We start from the raw sequence: 23173 nt of genomic DNA, 5'->3' as shown, positions 1-23173 counted from the left end.
TGTATGGGCTAAATTGTTTCACTTGTCTCACCGGTCACTTTCTCGTTGGTCGTAATTAAATATTGAACAGCATTTTCATGGATGGCTGGACTCAACCTAGAGAGAGTGTGAGGGACGACTTATAAGGCTAACAGACTGATATTATAGTAAAGTCACTCTGACACAGCATTTTGAGAGTTTTTTCTCCTTAACTTGATGTATTCCCTGATAAATTGGGATGTTTGGATGGGATACAAAGCGAGGAGAGAAAGATCATTAAAACTGTAGGCTGAAACAAATGGGATGTCAATAAGAGAGAGCAAGGCAGCTTTATTTGTTGGAGGAAGCAGAGAAAAAAGCTTGTTTTTGTCTGCTGGTACATGATAAGATAACCCCCTTATGCACATAAAATATGAGATTATGATATAAAAATGCTGTAAATATCTTTATACTTATTGTCGTGGGGGGGAATTAGATAAATCCATTTCCTTTTCTTTCCCCCGTGTCTCTTTTTCTTTATGCTTTTATCAATATGTGTGTATAAGTGAACATGACTAGATGTGCATAAGCAAGTGCTTGAATACCATTTGTTGGGGAGCACGAATTTGTGCCCCCTCAGACTTCTGAAATATGTTGTCTAAAACATACTGAGATGACAGTTGATCAGATGTGATAATTGTTAACAGCGCTGCAACACAAGTTTTAATTGCAATCGTGTTTAGTACGAAATTCAAAACATATCCAGACTAGTAAAAAATAGGACGAAACAACACTCAGCATGCATAATAAATCCATGAAGAGAGCGAAAGTGAGCCCAGTAGCAGCCCAGCTGGTGGTAAGAGATTCTCTCTGTTCAAATATATTAACTTGTACTGAAGAGAACTTCTCCTGCAGGGGGTAGAAAAAAATAAAGTAAAAACTTCATGACTGTGGCTAACTGTGAGGAAACTATAGTTACAGTAATCACTGTGGTGCAACTGATACAAACACAGGCCATATAAGGTTACACGCTCATTAGCAATGGGTCTGTCTGGACTATATAGAACTGTATATATCTGTAATATTGCCATTAGTTAGTTTCTCTTTACTTCTGCATATTGTCTATATGTTCTAAATATTATCAAGACTTTTTAATTTCTCCAAAAATTTTTCTTTGAGCTCTGTTAATTGACTCATCTTGCTATGAAACCCATTGTTTGTGTAAGTATAAAAGTATTGAATCAACTGACTCATGTGATGCACCTGTTCAAAATTCTCATTATTTTGTGCCCTGTAATTGCTATATATATATCAACAATTTCATATTCTGTAATGAAAGAAATATAGAATGGTGGAACAATGTTAAGCTATTAAATAAATCTCAAGATATTTCTTAGAGTTGACTTTCACATAGCAACATTTGAAGAGTCTAAGACTCCTATATCAGGGCCACCTACCCATCTCCTCTCAGTTTTTCAGGTGTGTGACAGTGGTGATGTAGCTACACAACGTCCATTCATTCTGCATTCAGCAGGTGATGGGAGAGTAGAGGAGAAGCGAAGCAAAGAGAGGATAAGAGAAAAGAAGAAAAGAGAAGAGAAGGGAAGGGAAGAAAAGAGAAGAATGACACAGGGACAAACTGTGAATAGGAGACATTTATGAATTCAGAGAACTTCTAATTGCTACTGTGCCTTGTGAGAACAATTCAACAAACAATTCGTAACTGTTTATCAAGCCCAATTAAGCCTTTAATTATCTTCAGCTATAATTATCACCCTAACTTGGCCATTGTAATGAATAGAAACAATTCCATTTGTGGTTTTAAAAAAAAAAAAAATTCAGCAAATCTGTTTGCCTCCTGCTCATTTCCTCTCTTAGTCTATTTACATGTATCCCATGTGCCACTCAGTTTTATTCTCTGCCTGTCTCTGCCTGTTCTCTCCTTCAGACACACATGCATTCACACATGCACAAGTGGTGAGAGTCTGGCAGAGTGAGAGTCTGGCCGTGTGGTGTGATTTCTGGCCATTCTTCTGTAGCTAATGACGGCTGACCTGAGGGCTAAGTTGCTTGTTACAGTAATGACCTGTAGATCTCGGCGGCAGACACGTTCATGCACACGCGCGAGCATGTACTGCCAAACAGGATAGCTGAGTGTTAATGAGCTGATATTTGCAGCCCTAATGCATCTCCCTTGACTGCCTTTAATATGCCTCCATGGCCAGTACCCACCCATTTATTCATTTGATGTTGCGCGTGTGCATCTGCATCTAAGTTCCAGCCTTTGTTTTTGTCTACGTGCAACTGTCTGCTTGTGTTTCTGTGAGTGTCTGTGTATCTTTGTTTGCTCCAGATCATTACAGCCAGTTATAATTATGGCCAAAACAAGAACATAGAGCGACAACAGCCAAAACCGCAGATGTGTTGACCATAGATACGGTCATTAGGGTTTTCTTGCAGCCAAAGGGACAGATGTGTTAGTACCAGTGAGCTACGTCAGCTCATAGACTGCCAGCAACCTGTGAAAGAGACACTAAAAGATAATTCAGAATATGAGATTACAACAAACATGAAAAAGTACAAAGTGTATTCCAGTGATCCTCAATCAGGTGTCCCATGACTCATTGTGTTCCTGTGTAAATTGAATGCGCCATGATTCACCAGCATTTGTCCCATTCTCTTCCTTTTTCTTTCTCACTCAAAATATAACCAAATGTTCTGTCTCCCTCTGACCTTTGCATGTTAAGCAGCATGCAAGAAACAAACAGAATGAATAAATGATGAAGAGATTATATTTGCTAATTTGCCCTGTGCCCTTTGTTGCCTCATTGATATGAGAAGTGCTTACCTCTGGATTTGATCCTTAAACTGATGGTCTGCGACCTTTGTAGCAAATGGTTTGTTTACGTTTAATCTTAAATCTGGTTCTCCACTTTAGATTTCAGCATATGGCATTTTAAATGGGGCAATGACTATGACTTAAAGTGACAACTTCCAGCTTTAAAGGCATATTCCAATGATTTAATATTGCAGTCCTATAAAACTGGGAGGCTTGCAGGAAACATAAGGATGGTCATAACTAGAAAGCAGAGGCAGAGATATCCTGACTTTTAGTTTCTAGATCCTACAGCTCCCATAATACAACTCAATAGTGTTGTCTGTCAGACCCTCTCAGCCTGATAAATGCTCATGTCTTTTAAACTCTATGCCTCAAGTTCATACTGCAAGTTTTCTCCTGTGAACTTTAAGTTTCAAGTCCAGTCCAGGAAAACCCTGATGAGACCATTAGGGTTTATTTAAATTTTATAAAGCTCTCCTAGAGCCACAGAGGATATTATACAATTGCTGCAGCACTCCCCACCGCAAGTAAACCGATCTTCAGGTGTAAAATCGTTCATTGGCATCCAGATCAGATAAAATGTATATAACCTGAAGCTTTTTTGAAACACTGTCCCCCAGTTTTTTGTAACTGTGTAATTCAATATAAATGTTTCTAAAGATATTATAAGTCCTTGCAAGTCTTTTAGTTAGTAAATGACTGTCTAGTCTTTGACCCACAGACATAAGCAGACACTTCCCTGGTAATACTCTGTCAGGCCTGTGCTGCAGCTATCTCAGGGACTGTTTTCTTTTAGTCTCATCTTCAGCAATGAAACAGATGTTCAGTTGGACTGAGGCCAGATGACTGACTTGAGCAGTCAAGAACATTATAATAAAAACATCTTGGTTGCCTTGTCAGTATGTTTAGGATCACTGATCTCTGCTGCACTGTCCAAAAAAACTGATTGTTTATCTAATGGACCTCTGCATGTTTACACTGCCCACTCAGTTTGAATATAAATACACTCAGCAACACTTAAGGCTGAAAGAGCAGCACTTTAACCTTTGTAGTCATAGTCTTTATTCCAACTCTAATAGCCAGTACATAAAAAACCCACAGAAAATATGTCACTGTCTAAATACTTAGTGCACAATAAGTGCTGCTTTCATGCTCTGTTTACAGTAGGTTAACTCTGTTTTACTACTACAAATAAATCTGCTCTGAATTCATCTGTAGCTGTCGATGCCACTGATAGATTTCTAAGACATAAACTTGTCTATAAAAAAAGAGAGCTGCAGGATGGAATCCTGACTCAATATGTAATGTGTGATATGCTGCATTGAAATATTAAAGAAGGCGCGTTCAAAAGCCTCAAAACAACTGTACTGTTTTTCGTCTGTGGCTACAGTAGGGAGCCTGTGGCGTGGACAAATCACAGCACTCTCCTGTTGGAGTCATAAATCTGTGATTAGTCACAAGGCCCAACCAAACGATCACTCAGCGACAGATCAAAATTTAATTCCCTGTCCATCACAATGCAAGGCCAGAGAGCCCCTCCACTGATCCATCCACCCAGCCACCCCCCTCCCTGCCTTCATTCTCTCTATCTTTCTCTATTTCTCCTCCCCATTCAACAGGGCTCCCTTGTTTTCACGGAGTTGTTCACGCTCTGTATCACTGATCAATCTTATTCGGTGCCACATTTAAAATCTGCCCACCTCTCAACATCTTCCCCCTTCTTCTCTCAATCTCTCCGTGTGTGTGCCATCCTGAATATAATGTGAGCTCAGCCTCTGGCTCGTGCAGGACAAGTTAAACTGATTCACCAGGGCAGGGCATAGCTTACAGACTAAAAAAAAAGAAAGATGGGAAAAAAAGCAAAGGACATCTTGAGACATTTTCTTCTCTTGGACAAACATGACCCATAGTTTCTTTTTCAGCCGTTTTGTGGATAAAATTTGTGTTGGGTGGGATCAAGGCAGAGGCACAAATGCATGAAAGCGTGCATGCAAATTCCTAAAATACCCTGGCGTTCTACAAACTGTGGCCTCCTCTGTGTCTTTTAATGTATTTTTATGATCCTACCACTCACTCAGTGTGCTCTTCAGGGATTTGCATTTGTTCCTCTAAAAGGAGTAGGTTTCTTCCCCTTTCCTCAGTGCACATTAAGGAGAACATCATAAACCAATTACGGGGAGACAAAAGATGGCAGGTATAAAGCATGGTGATGTGAACTTTACTCTTTGTATCTGCAATTACTACATATAGATACACGCATATACTGTAAGTATAGTTTGTATGCAGCCTGTTTTTCTTGCACCTCTTGTTTTCTCTTTGATGCTTCCTCCACAGTTGCACTCAGGGGTGAAAATGACATAAGAAGAGCCTTAGATGGATAGATTGGTGAGATATTATCATCTTTTATCCATTCTCCTCTTTCATCACCCCACCTCTCCTTTATTTCAGGTCCTTTTTTTATTGTAGTCTTTTAATAATATTTTTGGAGTTTCCCACAGTTTCTCTCCCGTATCTGTTTTCCTCTCATGCATTAAGCACTTGTCAGTTATGTGTCCCTCCATCTGTGTGCCTATCAGGCCTCTCTCTTCTCTCTTGCTAAATGTCATCTCCAGTATTAAATGCTCTCCTCTCCCAGCTGGCAAGAAAAAAAAGGAATTATATGGACCATACACTCTTGACATTTAGATAACAGACACAACTGAAAACCCTGCATGGTTAAATGGATATACAGCATAGTTAACTTGGCACAAGTACGCACACACAGCAAACACACGTATTGCACACTCATGTGCTGTCTATCACATTTCTATCCATCCAGACAAGGCTGGTGACTGACTGCCTCAAAGAGGATTGCGTCTCTATCTGTTAAAGTGATCAAACTGTGACTATAATCTGTCAGAGTGTGATGATACAGATTAGAGGGAGAGACAAGTTAAGAAGATGAAGGTAATCAGTTTGGGAAGTGACAGATTTAAAGAACAGGATTAATACGATCGAAGATTACACGCTACACTCTTAACGGCCGGCTGAGTCTCGCCAACTGAAAAACTTACAGATGGGGGGGGGGGGGGTTGCTGTGGGAAGAGTGGGGTGGGGGTGGGGGTGTGTGGGAGTGTGGGCGAGCGGTGCCACAGACAGAGGAGGGGAGCTAGGACGGGTGAGTGAGAATGATGGGTTGCTGTTGTCTGTGAACTGAGGAATGATTGCTCTCTTTCAGGCGTTTATGATTGCGGCTTCTTTTGAAGCTTTCCAGCGCGTGTGAGCATTTGTGTGTGTGTGTGTGTGTGTGTGTGTGTGTGTGTGTGTGTGTATGTGTGTGTGTTCGCTCTGTGTAGTTCATTTGTGCTATCAGGGGATACCATGAGTGTGTCCAATAAGAGTAAGTGATCTTTTCTCTGGCACATTAGAGTATGAGTGCATGGATGGCTAATGATACTACAGATGTGAAAGCAAAAATGAACTGTTTGCTTCGACACCATCACACTCATACAGGACACACACACACACACACACAAGCACACACAAACCCACTGAGCTTGCTCTGTGGTGCACATCAGTCCAACTTTGTTAAAGCTGGTTTTGCTGTACTCAAAGATTGTGTAGCAGTTAAGACCCTGTGCTGGCCAGGGATTGAAATCCCGCCAGAACACTCTCTGCTTTCAACATCCTGCTCTGCCTCCTTCCATCTCTCTGCTCTCCACATCTCCTTCTTTCTCTGTGTGTCCTCGCTATCATTCCCAACTTCTATCCAGCCCTCTGTATGGCTGCATTAGTATGTATGGCTGTGTAGCTCAGGGTTTAGAGGTTTATGTCTCCTAATAGACAGAGATTTGTCCTGTCACACCAACACCCACATACAGCTTACAGAGAGAGACAGAGAGAGAACGACTCCCTCCGCTCTGTGTTTGGAGGGGAGAGAATGAACATTTATGTTCCTGTCTTATCTCCAGAGAGAAAGGTTCCATTTCTGTACAGACAAATCATAAAGCATTCATTTGTGGCTTTCTCTTCTTTTCTCCCACGCTTTCCATCTTCTTTTTTGCCCCTCTCTCACTCTCTCGCTGCCTCTCTCTACCCCTTTCTCTCCCTTTTTCACTCGCCGTGATTGGATTAAGACCAAAGAAGAAACAGAGTGAGGAGATGAGGAAGGGATGAGACCTTATTAAGCACATGTGAGAGGTGAGATGACATTAAGCCGTATGGAGAGATTGAGGAAGAGGTGTGTGTGTGCGCGTGTGCGGGGGTGTGCATGTACGGCACATTTCTGTATTTATCCTCGCAGAAGGTAGGGTGAGAAGAGGGAGGAAGTGAGGCGTTTAGCTGTGGAGCACTTTAATCAAGGGGCGAGCAATCCTGCATGACCCACTCTGTCATCCATTATTGATGCCTGCCTCAGCCAGGCTGATGAATCATTAAGCCACTCATCAGGCCTGGGAATTCTGCCTCCTCCTCGGCCGGTGACACTCATTTACATAAATCACATGCTGCTATTTTTCACACGCTCGCACATAAACACAAACACACACCCACATACAGTCACATGCACAAAGTTCACACATTTTGGCTTGCTTTGTGATGTGCACGGCTCATACTTTTTTTTTCTTTTTCTTTTTTCAAAGCTTGTTCAAAAACACACATCTCTGTCAGACCTGGAAGAGATGAGTTAACTCGAGCTGCGAATGCACAGAATAAAATGGGGCTCACACTGTTCACGACAAGTGCTCCACACCTGCACACTCAGAGATGAAAGACAACATACTCCACATCCTCTGGACCTCACAGTGCATTTGTTTCCCTTTACTAGACGACAGATGTGTTTTGCGTATGTAATCCAAACAGACACACACACACACACACACACACACAAATGCATAGAGAACTTTACATGTGGAGAGAATAAAGTGAAACTAGTGGAGTGACAGAGAAAGAAACAAAAAGAGGCAGAGAGAGAAGCAGATCTTACAGAGTTTGTGTTTACTTCTTGCCTCTGGGTTTTATGGCAGAGGAAAAGTGGAGAATCTTAGGGAAATTGATGAATACCCATGACATGCAGGCACACACACACACAAACACACACACACACAGTCCACCCACACATTTCTTCTCATCTTTGTGGGGTTTTCCCTCTTCTCCTCTCCTCTCCTCTCCTGCTGTTCCCATGTCTTCCCATTCAGTGTTGTGACTAATCCCATACCACAGGGTAAGAATATACCTCACAGCAAGGGTAAGGAGGCCCCACAGCAGACTCATGCAGAAACACACAAACAACAATCACACCAAACATACATACACAAACAGACAGAGGAAACAGGCACCCTGCCCATATAAAGGAGGTAGCCAAGGCCTGGTAGCTGGAGGCTGCTTGCAGACCACTGTGATCCTGCCATCCTGGCAGCAAGCAGCCAGGACATTTCTGTACAGCGCTAAGCTGAGAGCCTGGCATCTCCAATCTGCTAAACACAGGAATGCTGCTGCTCATGATAATTGCGGTGGGTTGTTCTCTCCATCACGGCTGATGTGAAGGCTGGTTGAAGCAAACGGCATGAATTATTAGTGTCTGCATCATGGCTCACGCTGCTGGTGGAGGTAAGTCTGATATAATTTGATGCATTGTTACTGATGCATGACCGACCCTGCGCTATCAGAATGTCCTAGTAGGTCCTATCTGCTCGGATACATAAACATGAGCGCGCACCAGAATGAACACACATGAGAGCATACACAATGTTATTATAATACTACATGCTTTTTTGACCCGCTCATGCTCTTGGTGTTTTTTCTGTTGTCCTCATTGTATGTCTGAATGTACAAATGCATTCAGCTGTACAATACACAAATACACAGTGCACACATACAAGCAGTATACTCCTAGCTACAATGACATTTAATAAAGTAATAGCTCAATAATGTCCTGTTCATCCCTCTGAATCCTTGACCCTAACCCTGACCTTTTTCACTGCTTATTTTTCCCCAGGGCTGCCTGTCAGAGGTCAAAGGGGAGAGGTGGAAGGTCAGGGGTGGCTGAGACAGCAGAAACATATGAGCCTCACCTCGAGATTCAACATAACTGCACTGGTAAAAAAAATGCTTACATTCAAGTTGGATTTTATTTTCCACTGGCATCACAGTATTTACAGAGCGAAATGTCATTTTGAAATTGCCATTACAACATAAGAGTATATCCACAAATGAAAAATTTAACATACAACTTAACAGTGCATATATACATTGTATAATATTTCTGTCTCTCATTCAGGCTGCAACTTAAACTGCTCTGTGTGAATGTATTGGTGCAGCATGCCCCCCAACAGCCTATTCTGTGCAAAGGCACAGCAATGCAAAACATGAAAGCCTTGATCTTATGTCAACGATTTCAGGGAAGTGAAACTTGTTCATATGCATTAAAATTCCTCTGCCACTTTGATCTATAAATGCAAAGTGCCTGCTCGACTTCTTTCAGTTTCAGTTATTTTTATAAATCGGTCTTATGCACATGAAAAGTCGAAAGAAAATATGATCTGAAGATCAAGCTGAGGATGAAATCCAAGTTGCTTTATTCGGAAGGGAAGTGCCTAGGTTTCTGCTAGGGCTCGGAGTAATTCCTGGGCTTCTGCTCAACCAGGAGCTGCTGGTTCACAGCCTCTCTTTCAGTGAGTCATCGCTCTCCTCCAGAGAACAGATAATTAATTTGTCTGAGCTGCTCTTAACCCTGGCCTTCATGTCAGTGGTTGAGACACACACACACACACGCAGGCATTCATGCACACAGGTGCAAATGTGTGTAACATGCACACCCACATATGCACTCAGGCACATATGCATGCCAAGTTAATGGTGCTATAATTGTATCTGTACATCTGTTCCAGGTAGAATGGAAGAATAAGAAGTCGAGTCTCAAAGTAACGTGAAGGTTATTGAAAAAGAGAAAAATCTGACCATCAAATAAAGCACGCGCTCTCTTTTCTTTCATTCCTTCAAGGATCTTTCAGCAATATTGCTACTGCAATATTACTCGCCTACACACAAAAAACTCCCATATAGGCATACTGTACACACATAGGCACACAAACAACACGCACAGCAGCACCCATGCACTAAGATTCAAAGGCCTAAGCAGCTGAACCTTTGACCTGCTAAAAAATGAATGGGCTGGAGAGATGAGACGAAAAGCAATAGGAGAAGGAGATAAGAGGAGTGTCAGGGAGACGGGGATGAGAGCAAAAGTATTGGCAAGAGAAATGGATGGAGGAAGAGACAGAAGGCAGAGGCAAATGATCATTTGAGGGGGGAAAAAAAGAAAAAAGGCAGAGACAGAGGATGCAGAGTTCAGACTGTGGGGGAAAATCACTCCAGCAAAATAAAAGAGGATGAGACCAAACCTCGAATGAAACATGACATCCTAATGACTGTGAAACAAAAATGCTTTCATCTCTTCATCTCTCACCTGCCATCTTGCTATTCATGTTTTATCAAGGACTTGGGCAATGATAGCCATGATTTGAGGTTTTTGTGCTCTACAATTTTGTTTTGAGCGTATCTACCTGAGCTGGTGTTCCAGATGGTTCATCAAACATCGCGTAATTATCAAATACTCACTAATTGTATGTGAGTGTGTGTGTTTATGTGCTGGTGTGTCTCCAGGTAATTATCTGATGCTGCGATCACTAATGACCACACAGACAAACATCTGTCCCAAGGTAATATACAAAATGAGAGGTTGCCCATCTGCTGTGTGCCTGTGTGTGTGTGTGCACACATGATATCTCGTGTGTCACTCACAACATGCATCTAACATCTGAATCTACACTTTAAAGATCTTTGCAAATTTTATGATAAGAATTTTAAATCAACAGAAGCTATTTGTGTATTAACAGACAAACTTTTACAAAACTCTCTCAGCCCACACTATACCCTCTGAACATGCTCACACACACCCACACAGAGCTCACAGAGATCAACTCAGCCCCACTAATGTCCTTACTGTTATGCCACAGAAGCAGATTTTACCTCTCAGACAACAAACTCAAACACACACACACGCACACAAAAATAAAAAATACTTCCAAGTCACGATTCTAATGTCAGACAAGACTTTTAGTTGAAATGGGGGTTGTAAATGTGTACATACACAAGTCCTGTGGGTGAAAGATCATCCTGCATGCAATGAAAAATGCTTTTTTATAAGTTTAAATCTTTGTTCCATTCATACAAGTCAAGGATGTGGCATGTGTGTTTCTGTGTACACTTGTGTTTCCAGCATACAGCAAATCAAACAGACACGAATAAAGAGTGAATCAGTCGTCAACAAATTGAAAAAGGAATATTTCCATCTCAGAGGTGAACAAGTGTCACAAAGCCAGCGAGCACACTCGAGCAGAGGCACAAAGACACCTATACATAGGTGGAGAGATGCGCTTCGTACATCTTGCATCCTTCCTCTTCTTCTCTATCATTCCTGAGGGCGTGCTGCGCTGTTGTCGAGAGACTGGCAGGTTATGTCACCTCAACTAGCGGGTTCATTTACAAGTTACACAATGCAGCGCAAACAAACAGAGAGGAAACTTGCTGGGTAAAAGAAAAAGACACAAGGGTGGAAGATAAAAAAAAAAAAAGAAATCAAAGAAAGCTGAGAGCGAGTTTGGCAAAGTCAGAAAATACTGAGACAACAGAGTAAAGACAGCGCATTTCCTCCGGGGAACCATCCTGGTTATCAAGTAGAGGTTATTATGCTATGAAGCACTAATGAATTCATTAGCTAAATGAAATGTCAATAAAGGCTTGAGAGAGTGTTAAAATCGATGCCAACTATCTGGCTCTCCCCCTCTCCCTTCTCTTTCTCCTCATCCTATCTCACCCATCTGTCCCAATTATCCACCTTTCTCCCCAACACACACACTCGCACGCACACACTCTCTGCGGAGTGTTGAGTGTAAACTGTGATGGAGGACATTAGCGGTGATCAGTGGGAGCACTTTGCAGCGGTCAGCAGGAATGGTCCAGTCATACAGGACTTTAGTATTCAGCAGTGCTCACCTGCTCACTCTCAAACTGCTCCACCAGGAGCCTGATGGCTTAGCTGGTGTGTGTGTGTGTGTGTGTGTGTGTGTGTGTGTGTGTATTTTGTGTGAATTAACATTAGACTTTATAAATGTGAGTGACTGCGGCATCAGGGGTCCTGACTCTTAAATAGCTTTTCTGGTGACACACAACTCAGCAACACAACAGCTGCTTTTAAACTTGTACTGCAAACTGTTTTTTTTTTTTTTTTTAATTTTTATCTTACACTTGCATTTAACTAATCTCTTTCTTTCTGACATTTGTTGAACTTCATAAATGTCAAGATGATATTACCAGCTTGATCGTCCCCTGGGAGTTCTTTGAAACTAAGCTTGTATCACTTGTTATTACGATCATCATTAAAAGTGCACAGAGATTCCTGGGTGTCGTGTTTACGCCCATGAGCAAACTGGCGCGCCAAATGGCAAGGCAGTTGGCTCATCTCACCTCTGTCCCCTCATGATGGCTTAATATTTGTAGCTAAGTACTTGACTCACTCGGAACACGGCCGTGTTTTTGTGCAGCTAAATAGTTGTTTCAAGATAATTGTTCGGGGCATATGTTTAAATGCCACCTCATTTACATAAACACTGTTCAGCTCCCTGCGGAATCTGTGAAAAACACGAGGGTGCAAACGTAGAGTCACATCTGCATACACACTCACGCATGCACTCACTTTGACACTGTGCTGTATAGCCAAGGATTCATCTGTTTTCTGCAACGGCAGTGAAATATACATCAAAGTGGTCTTCAGTGGATGAGCAGCTAAGTATGCACACACACACACACACACACAAAGCTGTAATACTCTACAGAGGGAGGTATTCAAAAAGGAAATGGGGAGACTGAGGGAAGGGGATTGGAGGATTTTCGGACAAGAGGCAGGAAAAGAAATAGAAGGTGTATCCGTTTGGATCTGTTTGATTTGAAAGATGCATTATGGCTGTATCCGTCTTCTTTGTACACACACCTCTCTGTTGCTCCCTCTCTCCTCCTATCCTCCCTCCATGCTGACACCAAGAACAAAAAATCTTTGAAGTGTTAATGAGAGTTTGAAGAATGACTCACCAGTGATGATTAAGCACTAATATACATACGGGAACCAAAATTTAGACACGTCCGAGAGACCTATCACAATGACTAATTAGTGGTGATAAAGTAGTAATGAGCAAAATCCTAATCTAGACATACTGCAGTGCTCCACAGGGAGGCTAACTAAACAACAAAAACAGAGAAGTCTTAACAAACATGAGAGGATTTGTTGTTGTGGAGGAAGAAGGGGGCCGTGTGTCGAGACAGCGTGTCTTCACCACTTGCAGGCGCACAGTGTTTTCTTAATGCTGCAATGCCTTATCAAAGTGAAGACGCAAGAAGTTACCCCTGACAAATCCCAGTTGTAAAATCCTTTGTACTCCACTGATCTAAGCCAAATCAAAGAGCAGCTGCTACTGTAGCTGTTGTGCTGGCTGGAATGGCATCCTCTACAATGGGATGGACAGGGAGCAAAAGATGCTGCTCAGCATATCTAACAGTCTTGAAGAGGCGAGTTAAAACTCACTCGCTCTGGCTGGAGGACTATGTCTCACCTAACACAAGAGGTCACTTTTGAACTACTTGGCCAACAAGTACAGCCTGTTTATCATGCTGACAGGCCCATAAATTGGCCCACGTCTGAACTAATATGGATAAATCTGAAAGCACATCTTCTTCTTTTTTCAGCCTCCATTCCCACTTAGCCAGCATTTTCCAACACTGAAAACTTTCCACATGTACATTTATCTGCATTAGTTTGGCCTTGGAGGTAAAGTATGTCCTTCCTTCCTTGAATGACACCTATTACTGTGAGTATCCGGCTTGCAGAGAATAATATGTAACATATGTACCTGTAAGACCCTGAAGTTGATGAGATCTGAAGCCTCCAGCCAGGTGAAGTCTATATATTCCTGTTGAAAGACAACTTCTAAGCCACTGCTGCTCATGTCATTTGCTTGAATGGTTTTCTTTGATGCCATTTCCACTTTTAGCAGATGTTGTATAGAGTGTTGGATTTGTGATAGGGCTCTGCAGACTTAATTTTCAATGCCAGATCTAATTTAACTGTTGGATTTGACAATTCAACTGTTTAATGACAGGCCTTTTTCAGAGATATCATCAAGAAAATTAGCAGTCTCTCAATTCCATTTAGCCTCTTACATTTCAGGGTCCTGTTATTGTGCATGCTGGCTCTCTGTAAACGCAGTATTACAATATTTCACAAGCACTTGAGTGAATTAACAAGAAAGACCAGGCTGTGCTCTTAATAGCTTTACTACATTCTATACAAACCAAGGACCATTTAAAAAATGGTCAGTAGGATATTTGAGTTTTGGTACTGATACCAACACAGCACTTTTTCAAAAGCTTACTCTGGGGAATATGAACATGTTTCAAATCTTTTTGTAACAAAATATGTCAAATTGCTAGCTGAGAGTTAAAAAGAAAAGCTTTGCTCTGCTATATAAAATATTGTGAAGTGCTGATTCCTAATTCAAATCTGTAAATATCTAACAACTAATCAAATCTAAAACTCTTACCAAGCATTTTATCAGAGCTGCAACAAATGATTCTTTTCATTATTGATTAAACTTCCTAATTTTTTTTAGATTAATTCATTAATTATATATAATGCTACAATCTCCCAGAATCTAGGGCGATGTCTTTAAATCAGAGTCATCAAGTAATAGATGTTGAGGTTAGAACGAAATAATACAGAAAAGCATAAAACACTCAGATCTGAGTGGAAATGTTTGCTTGATAAAATAATTCATTATTCAACTAATTTGTTGGCAACTTTAGATACATACATTCTCCATACTTGATGCTGCAAACAGATTTCAGTCGGTGCTCAGAAAATACTGTGTTTTGATACTTGTCCCTATAACTCCTGTTAGTTTGACTAAAAAAGAAAAGATGTGGTACATTGCAATGTGCCAAACAAGGGTCAAGTATCTTCAAATTTATTTTCATAACATTTTAGCATGTTATGAAAGACATTAGCAGCTGACTGAGAAGTGGAAAAAATGCCTTCATCAGTCTGAAAATCTCAGCCTGGTTGAAGTGCATCCAAATTAGACCTCTTCTGAGAAAGTAAGCCTGTTTCTGAGACAAAATCAAACTTGTTGCAAAGGCAAAGAAAAATGAGCATTTGATAATTCTACAAGGAGATGAATGAGCTCTGAGACAGATGAATCAAATTATCAAATTTAAAGGGGATACCTAATTTGTAGTCATTTAGCATCTGGAAATAATTTGTGTGTGTGTGTGTGAGTGAGTGCAAAAGTTTGCAACCACATTTGTGAATATCACTCTTTGCAACATCTCTGGCTGTGTCTCCTCAACACTATTCGCTCATTCCCATCACATAGTGAGCGCGGGCCGAACATGACAGACTGGTAATGACTTGAGCATGAACACACACGCACGCACACACATACACTCTCACACAGACACACACATACCAGCTGCTCCTTTCCTCCTTTCTCATCAAACTTGTCATCAGCTCCGCCAGTTTGTCTCGTCTCACATTAAGAGCTCATGAATAATGTGTAATTACCAGAGCCTCTCCGAGCAGCTCATGCACCCTCACACACACACAGTCCAAAATATCATGTACATATTTACATGTACTGTCATTTTCTTTACTTCTCTCTCTATGCCTTGTCTTTCTCTCTTGCTCCCTCTCTCCCTTTCTTTCACACACTCCATCTCTGCAAGTGCACAAACACACACACACACACACACACACACACAACCCCCCCCACCCACAGTAAGCAAGTACACACACAGACTGAGAGCCAGTTTGAAACTAAATGCCAGTTTGTTGGCTCAAAGGAACCATGGGCACCAGGGAAAGGTCAGGGAGTTACTCTACTAGGTTGGACAGGTGACACACACACACACACCCACACTCACACTCACACACACACACACACCCAACAAATACTCCCCAGGTAATTAGTGCTATTTTCGGCTGGGCAACTCATCTCCTCCTGAAGGCACTAATGCAATTTGATTCGTTTAATTCCCATAGCCATGAGAGAGAGGAAGAGGCATGGAGGAACGACGGCTTCATGATTGGGTAACCAATTTCTCCTCTGTTTAAAATATTCACATCCTCTACCCTGCTCCAAAAAACAATCTTTCCTCTGTGGTTCAAGAAAAGAGAAGATCCACCTCCTCAGTACTGTGAATGACAGTGCCTCTGGGTCTGACCGGCTCTTGTTTTCTCATCTATCCTGCACACATCTCACACACGCACAAACACACTTTTTAATTGTGAGAGCTTCCTATGATGACACAAATTTCCAAACTTTGACCTTTATCGTGAACTTGGCCCAAGAAAAAGTGCAAGAACAAGATCTCACCTGGCTGAAATGTAGTCTTTTACAAGCAACCAGGACTCGAACCAGGTGATACAAAAACAAAACCACAAACACACAAGCACACTACACTCTCTTTCTTTCAAACTAATCAAGATCTGATGTTCTCCTACCGGTGAATCACTGGTTGCAGTTGGACACAGAGGTCCTCTGAAGACCCCCTTGACGCGCCGAAAGTGTCCATTGCTCAGGTGTGTGGAGCTGATAACCAGGTAGTAACACGCGCTGCACGCCATCCCGGGGCCCTCGCGAGGTTTGGGGCCCATGGAGCGAGTTTCCTCAGCGTCGATTTTCTTGTTGGGGTCGGCGGTGTCCCGGAGGACGCGCAAAAGTCGGATGCTTGTGCAAGGTGAGAGAGCGCGTCGGAGGACGTCTCACTTCTGTCCTCTGTCCTGAAGTCTCTGCCTGCATATGAAGAGGAAAGATGAGGGATACGACTATACCTGATTTGATTTGATGTATGTGTGTGTGTGTGTGTGTGTGTGTGTGTGTGTGTGTGTGTGCACGTGCGTGAATGAGAGAGAGCAACAAACAGAAAGAGTCAGACGGGGACAGAATGAGCGATAGACCGAGAGACAGGGATGTTATACTGACCGAGCTCCGCCGCTGGAGTCTGCGCTTGGCATGCTGTCGTCGGTCGGGCTGAAATAAATGAATGAGCGCCTGTGGAGTGCCAAAGGAAGAGAGGAATCCATCCAGTCCCTGCCTCTCTCTCTCTCTCTCTCTCTCTTTCACACACACACACACACACTCTCCCACTCTCTCCAGTCCACCCTCTCTCTCGCTCACCCCTACTCTCTCTCTCCCTTTTTCTCTCTTTTTTCTCAGTCCACTGTTCCAGTCTGTAAAAGTGTACGTAGCCTCAGCCAAGCAGCAGCAGCAGCAGCAGCAGCCTAACTGGGGTTCTCAGTAAAGAAAAGGGGAGCAGACACTCTGGCAGGTGCGCCTCCGTTTCACGCACGTCGAAGAGGAAAGAAAGGGGAAAACATTTGACCCTGTTTTTCTCCCCCAACCCTCCCCCCTCCCTCACCCCGCTCTGTTTGCTCTCTATAGATTGGCACCGGATTTTTAAAATCGCCCGTCCGCGGTGCGAGAGAGGGGAGAGACGGTGAATCCATCCAGAGCGGTCCTGTAGTTGTTATTACCGGGCTCCAGCGCGGGCAGCCTGAAGTGGTTCAGACTCTTTCTCAAGAAGGAAACACAATTCACTCACTCCCCCCCCCCTCTTTTCCTCAACCTCTCTCTCTCTCTCTCTCTCTCTCTCTCTCTCTCTCTCACTGTGTGTATGTGTGTGTCTGCCTCTCTTCTCGGGGGCTGCACCGGACCGGATTCCTGTCTGCTGTACCCTATAATATGCAGCCCGTGTCCATGCGCGTGTGTGTGTGGCGGGGGGGGGGTGGCTGGATAGGGAGGATCACTTCTGTCCACGCTGTGCTTGAGTAACTCCGAATTGAAGTGCCGTACCCCCCCCCCCCCCTCACCTCTCCTCACCCCCTCCACCTCCCACACACCCACTCCGTCTCCCCCATTCCTATTTCCTTTCAGTCTGCTTCCATTTTCTCATCGTTTTTTTTTAAAAAGGAAAGGGGATTAAAGTTAATTTGCATTGTATGTGTCATTGTGCAGCCCATGACTTAACGATGTCTGCCGGAGAGCAACCGACAATATGCCTCTCTCTCTCTCTCTCTCTCTCTCTCTCTCTCGTGTCCTCTGGTCCATCCTCACCCCTCTCCCTCTCCGTCTTTTTTTTTTCTTTTTCTCACGAGGGCATCAAAGTAAAAGCTCAATGCTTTTACAAGGTCTCGGTATCATGTCAGTCTGTCAAACTGTGCGCCGGGTTCCGTCAAAGAGCGATTCGGAACCAGCTGCAGCTGAGACCTCAGTCCGTCTCAGCGGCGTGCATGGCGCTGTTCACCAACGCGGTGCTGAAACTATTAAAACTGCGAGCAGGCTCCACAGCACTGCACGGCGCGTCATGCATATTCAACCCGGGATTAGTGCGCTCTTTTGTGCTCGGCGTCGAAACAGAACGCCACAGACAGCTCAGTTTTTCTTTTCTTTTCTTTCTTTCTTTCTTTTTTTTTTTTAGAGGTAAACATAAAGTAGAAGGACGCAGGAGGACAAATCACAGCGCGGGTTCACTTTGCTTTTGCTCCTTCTATCTTGATGTATGCAGCCACGAAGAAATATATCCTTCACGTTAGTAAAACTTTCATCCCCACCACCCCACCCCCCATATCAAGTTCAAGCTAAATTTAAGGCAGGACACCTGTCACTTCTTGTGAAGATGAAGTAGGTCTCAACAAAAAATAAACGACTCTTTTAGGCTGCTTACCCTCCCACGTCAACAGTCTTTAGATTCAGTGCTGCTATAAATCCAGCTTTAAATATCACCCTCCAGTGACAAACTCAAAATAACGGAAAACCAAAGTGCTGCTGTTGTTTTGATGCACATGAAAAAAGGAACCTCAACACAACTTTCTTTTTTATTACATCTTTTATTCAGCAAACACCCAAAGGACACCTTGAAAAAAAAAACTTTAAGGCTTCTATCACTCTTTCTGAGGCAATTGAACTTCCAAGCACTTCAAATACAAAACGTGACTGATCCTTGTACTTTGCAAACATATTATTCTCAGCAACCTCCTACTCTTTGTCAAACTGTTGCTCCTCTGCAGCCTACTCATTCTGCCATTCCATAGCATTTTCCTACACTTAACTGAGTTTCTGTCCAGTCCTTCAGGCCAGGTCCGTGCCACCTCTCAGCCCCCCCAAAGCACAGCCCTTTGTAGCTGCCTGCATCACCGCATGAACTGGGCCTCAGAGCTGTGCTATTCAAAGTTGCTTTTTGGTTTTGATCTGTTATGACTGAGAGAGTGTGTGATGGTGCTGTTTTTATCTGCATGCTCTCCTACATGAGAGGTTTGTTCCCTGGGGACTCTACAGTTCCCAGTTACAGTAGACACAGAAAGAATGGAGCATGGGTCTGTCGGTCTGTACCATACTCATATATGGGTCTGTTGTAATGGGCCTTTGCTTTCCTCCTCTATGACGCAAAGAAGCACACTCATATGCATTTAAGAGCAGGCACAAACACCAGTATGGTTACCCTCTGGTGTCTCAGGAGATCAGAGTGATGGAGTCAGAGTGTATTGCGTACTGCAAGGCTCTGTGTGATGTTGTGAGACAGAGAGGAACATATAGAGAGGGAGAAAACACGTCAGAGTGCATCAAATGACCAGGAAAGTGTTTACAGCATGAAAACATTTGCCTCTGTGTGTGTTTGTCTGTGTCTGTTCTTACATAATCTTTAAGCCATGCAATTTATTTTGGTTCTTGTGAGGTGACCTCAACAACCCACCCCTGGTTTTTAAACAGGTCTGATTCCCGAGACTGAGTCAACATAATAAGGAATGAGAAAAACGATTATTTTGAGATAGAGATGTAACCTTGGATTTCTTTATGGAGTGAGTTCTTTCTCAAAAATCCCCCCAAAACAAAGCTTAAAATTAGGACTTCTTGTTTCGTAGACTGCTGTAGTATACCAAAATTCAGTGACATTTTTCAGATATTAAGTTACCAGCTTATTGCACATTTCACATCTAAGTAATCTCAAGGCTTAAGAATTAATTAAACCATCATATTCTTTATCTCTGTGTAATTGGCATGGATTTAAAAGGAGAGGTCTATAAGAAGTTTCTACCTGGATAACATTTTATATTCATATATTTTTATGTTTGTGTGCAGTACTCTACTTAGTATTGAGGTTTATGTTATATTGATAATTTACAGGCTGCTTCCAATACATTTTGACTAAATCAATTCAAATTTGGCCCATTTTAAGCCAGTTAAATAAATAGATAAATTCAGTGAAAGCTGTGGATTGACTGTGGTTTTGAATCTTTCAGACAAATTCTATGATTATAATATTCTCCTACCTCTTAGGCTAAGCCTTTAAAAAATCCATTGAATTTTCTGAAAATGCATAATAATGAAGCTGAAAACAGGACAGTTGGTAATACATAATCACAGGACAGAGACAGGACAGAGGACAGAGACCTCCATTTTGGGGAAATAAAATTCACATGCAATTATACAAAAACAAATTCTCTGAACAAATGTTAAAAATCCAAGTTATCAAAATGTTTTCAAGACTTAAATTCAGGCGTCTGGTCAAGCTTTTTTGGAGGAGGAGATTCTTGGACTGATGATTTAAATATTTCTAAAATGCTGTCTATGACTTTGATGTGTGCTGATCATATATTTTTGCATGAGGGTGTCAGTCTGCACACTCTTACACGATTACAGCAGTTTTCCTCCGCTCACCCAGACTCCACTCTCTTCAGTTTTTTGCTCTCTGCTAAGCTGTTCAGGATCTTTTGCCAGTTCATTGTGACCCCGAGGTTCAACAGTGTGTGTTTGTACGTGTGTGTAAGTGTGTGGCTGTTTACACTGTACTGATGTTGATCTGTCCCAATGGCCGGCATTATCAGTTTGTTGGTTCCCCGCTGTTCTGCAGTCTAAACTCTAACATCACCCCACTGCTGCAATTTCCTCCTGCAGCCACCGGCTCCACAGATCATATCAGCACAGCTCCCTAATGACAGTAAAGCTGTCTGGGTGGAGAAATCATCAGCATGCTCATGTCCACTCACACACACCTATGCATACATGTATGAACAAATACAGGAGCTTGCATGTGTCCTGTGTCAGTTATGGAAACGTTGCCTTTATGCCTTCTCTCAGCCACTTTACCACCTGGGAATACACTTCCCTGACACAAGAAAAAGGAAACCAATTTCACGCAGGAAATTACCTCCATACTATCTTCTGGCAAAAGCTTTAGTTAATGTCTCATACACTTAAGCACTGCAAGGTAATGTATTTTCTATGTCCTAGAGTGCCACTGAGAGCGAAGCAGCAGCAGCAGTAATGAGTGTCCTGAGCAATCAGGTAATGCAGAGGACAAAGGCACAAACACTTAAGGCTCCTCCATAGTGATTTAAAAAAAAAGCTCCTTTGTATGTGTTAATAATGTTCTAATAATGTCAGAGAGTGAAAAACACACAGTGTGCAGGTGTGTGATGCAGTGTGATTTGGTAGCCTCAGGTTGTACTGAGTGTATATGCAGAGGGAAGTTGGGGGTGGGTTGGGGTGGGGAGGTGTGTGTGTGTGTGTGTGTGTGTGTGTGTGGTGGTGGGGTATTTGCACTGATCATCCACAAGAGGAAAACCGTTGTGTATATTTTAAACACTCTAATTCCCTGAAGTACCTCCCCTCTCCCTTGCTCTCTCCATGCTCCTGGTGCACTCATTACAGTCGGAAATGATGCAGTAATACTGAGAGGAGGGGGGTTAGAGGGTGGGTGGGAGAGTTGGAACGAGAGACAGATGGGGAGAAAGACAGAGAGGAAAAAAAAAGAAAGAGAGGAAGCAAAATCTTGGTGGTATCTGTTTTCCCCAGTTGCTGCCTCTGGCTCTTTTTTCCCTCTCCGCTCTCCCTATAAACCGTTGAAATATTACAGTTAGGTTTGGGTGCATATTGCTGTCTTTTATGCACAGTGGATGAGATTGCTTCTGAATGTATCATGATCCAGAAGTGGGTAAGTTTGTGTGTGTGAAAACGAATCTGTGTGCGTGTGTGGTGTGTCTGCGTGTGGGACAGGAGTATGTTGCCTCCACAGACTCACCATGGCATTACTGTGAAAACACTATGCAAAGAATCTGTATAAGTGTGTAGGCAGATAAATATTCTTATAAAAAATAACAAAAAAGATTTCTTTACTGCTTAAATAAACAGACCAGAGTTCCGCAAAAAGGGTGGGTGAGGATGGTTTCTTTCATCAGATAAACATCGCACAGTTCAAGGAATATTGTGGCTCTTTTTCAAAACAATATTCAATTTATGAACACAACATGCCTGGGCTATCATTTCACCCTAAGATACCATCAACTATAAGTGGCTCTGGGTGTGTGTGTGTGTGTGTGTGTGTGTGTGTGTGTGTGTGTGCACATATGTTTGAGCATATTAATATGTGGGCAGTGAAATTAGGATTTACCGCCCTAATATGTGAATTTGTCCACGTGTGCTGGTGAACATTGAGATTTACTGCTCAGTGTGTCTGCATGTGTATATTTGAGTGTGAGCATGTGTGTGCTCACCGTGTGCTTATTCCTGTGTGTGTGTGTGTGTGTGGACATGCACCAGTGAGAATATAAAAATGCCATGAACAGTTGTGTCTGCATATGGACGAAGCCATGCACACATTGGTCCTGCACTGCAGATTGATAGGAATGAAATATTCTGTAATCTAAATGTAAATGGAAGTGAAATTTACCGGTGGGTTCTATGTAATTACCAGTGCCACAATTTATTAGAGCTGTGTTTGTGTAAGGTGGAGAGCAAGAAAGTGAGAATATGAGAGACTGAGAGACAGAAAGAGAGAGAGAGAGAGAGAAAGAGAGAGAGAGAGGGATGGAGGGAAGAGAACAAATGAGTGTGGAAGGGCTATCACAGTGACAGAGTAAGAGAAAGGATGATTTATATTTAGTTATGGTTTAATGGTTGAGCAGTGTAGGTGCAGGCTTAGAAGGGAGAGGGAATAGGAAGTAAGAAGCTGGTCAAATCTAGTCAGATGGGTCCACTGAGACAGAACCCTGAAGAATAGGCAAGGAATAGCCTCAGCTCTTAATATGAGTCTGTTCAGCATAAAGCAGAGAGGAGCGGAGTGTAAAATATGGGACGAAGGCCAGACAATCCACGACCAAAGACAGGTTGTCAGAGCTGACTTGATCTCCTGGGCAGTGGTCAATTAGTCACTCTCGGCTAAAGTGTCCTGATATGTCTTTAATTTACAGACAGCGTATGAGTTGTGCTCTGTCCTGACGCGAACCCTGTTGGC

General features: G+C 42.6%; 1 protein-coding gene across 1 annotated transcript in view; it reads right to left on the bottom strand.

Annotated features, from left to right (window-relative positions):
- LOC108892093 (G patch domain-containing protein 8) overlaps positions 1-16898 on the bottom strand; it is a 31400-nt gene extending 14502 nt beyond the window's left edge. Inside the window, exons 1-2 of the mRNA XM_051075774.1 lie at positions 16867-16898; positions 16386-16620 (exon numbers count right to left, since the gene is read on the bottom strand). Coding sequence (XP_050931731.1) covers positions 16386-16620; positions 16867-16898 — 267 coding nt within the window. The remainder of the gene's footprint in view (positions 1-16385; positions 16621-16866) is intronic.
- Positions 16899-23173: the final 6275 nt, after the last annotated feature.

Source organism: Lates calcarifer, linkage group LG15, assembly GCF_001640805.2.
Source record: "Lates calcarifer isolate ASB-BC8 linkage group LG15, TLL_Latcal_v3, whole genome shotgun sequence".
In the NCBI taxonomy this organism is placed as follows: domain Eukaryota; kingdom Metazoa; phylum Chordata; class Actinopteri; family Centropomidae; genus Lates; species Lates calcarifer.
The sequence above is the reverse complement of the archived record's forward strand: the minus strand, read 5'-3'. Positions and strand labels throughout refer to the sequence as shown.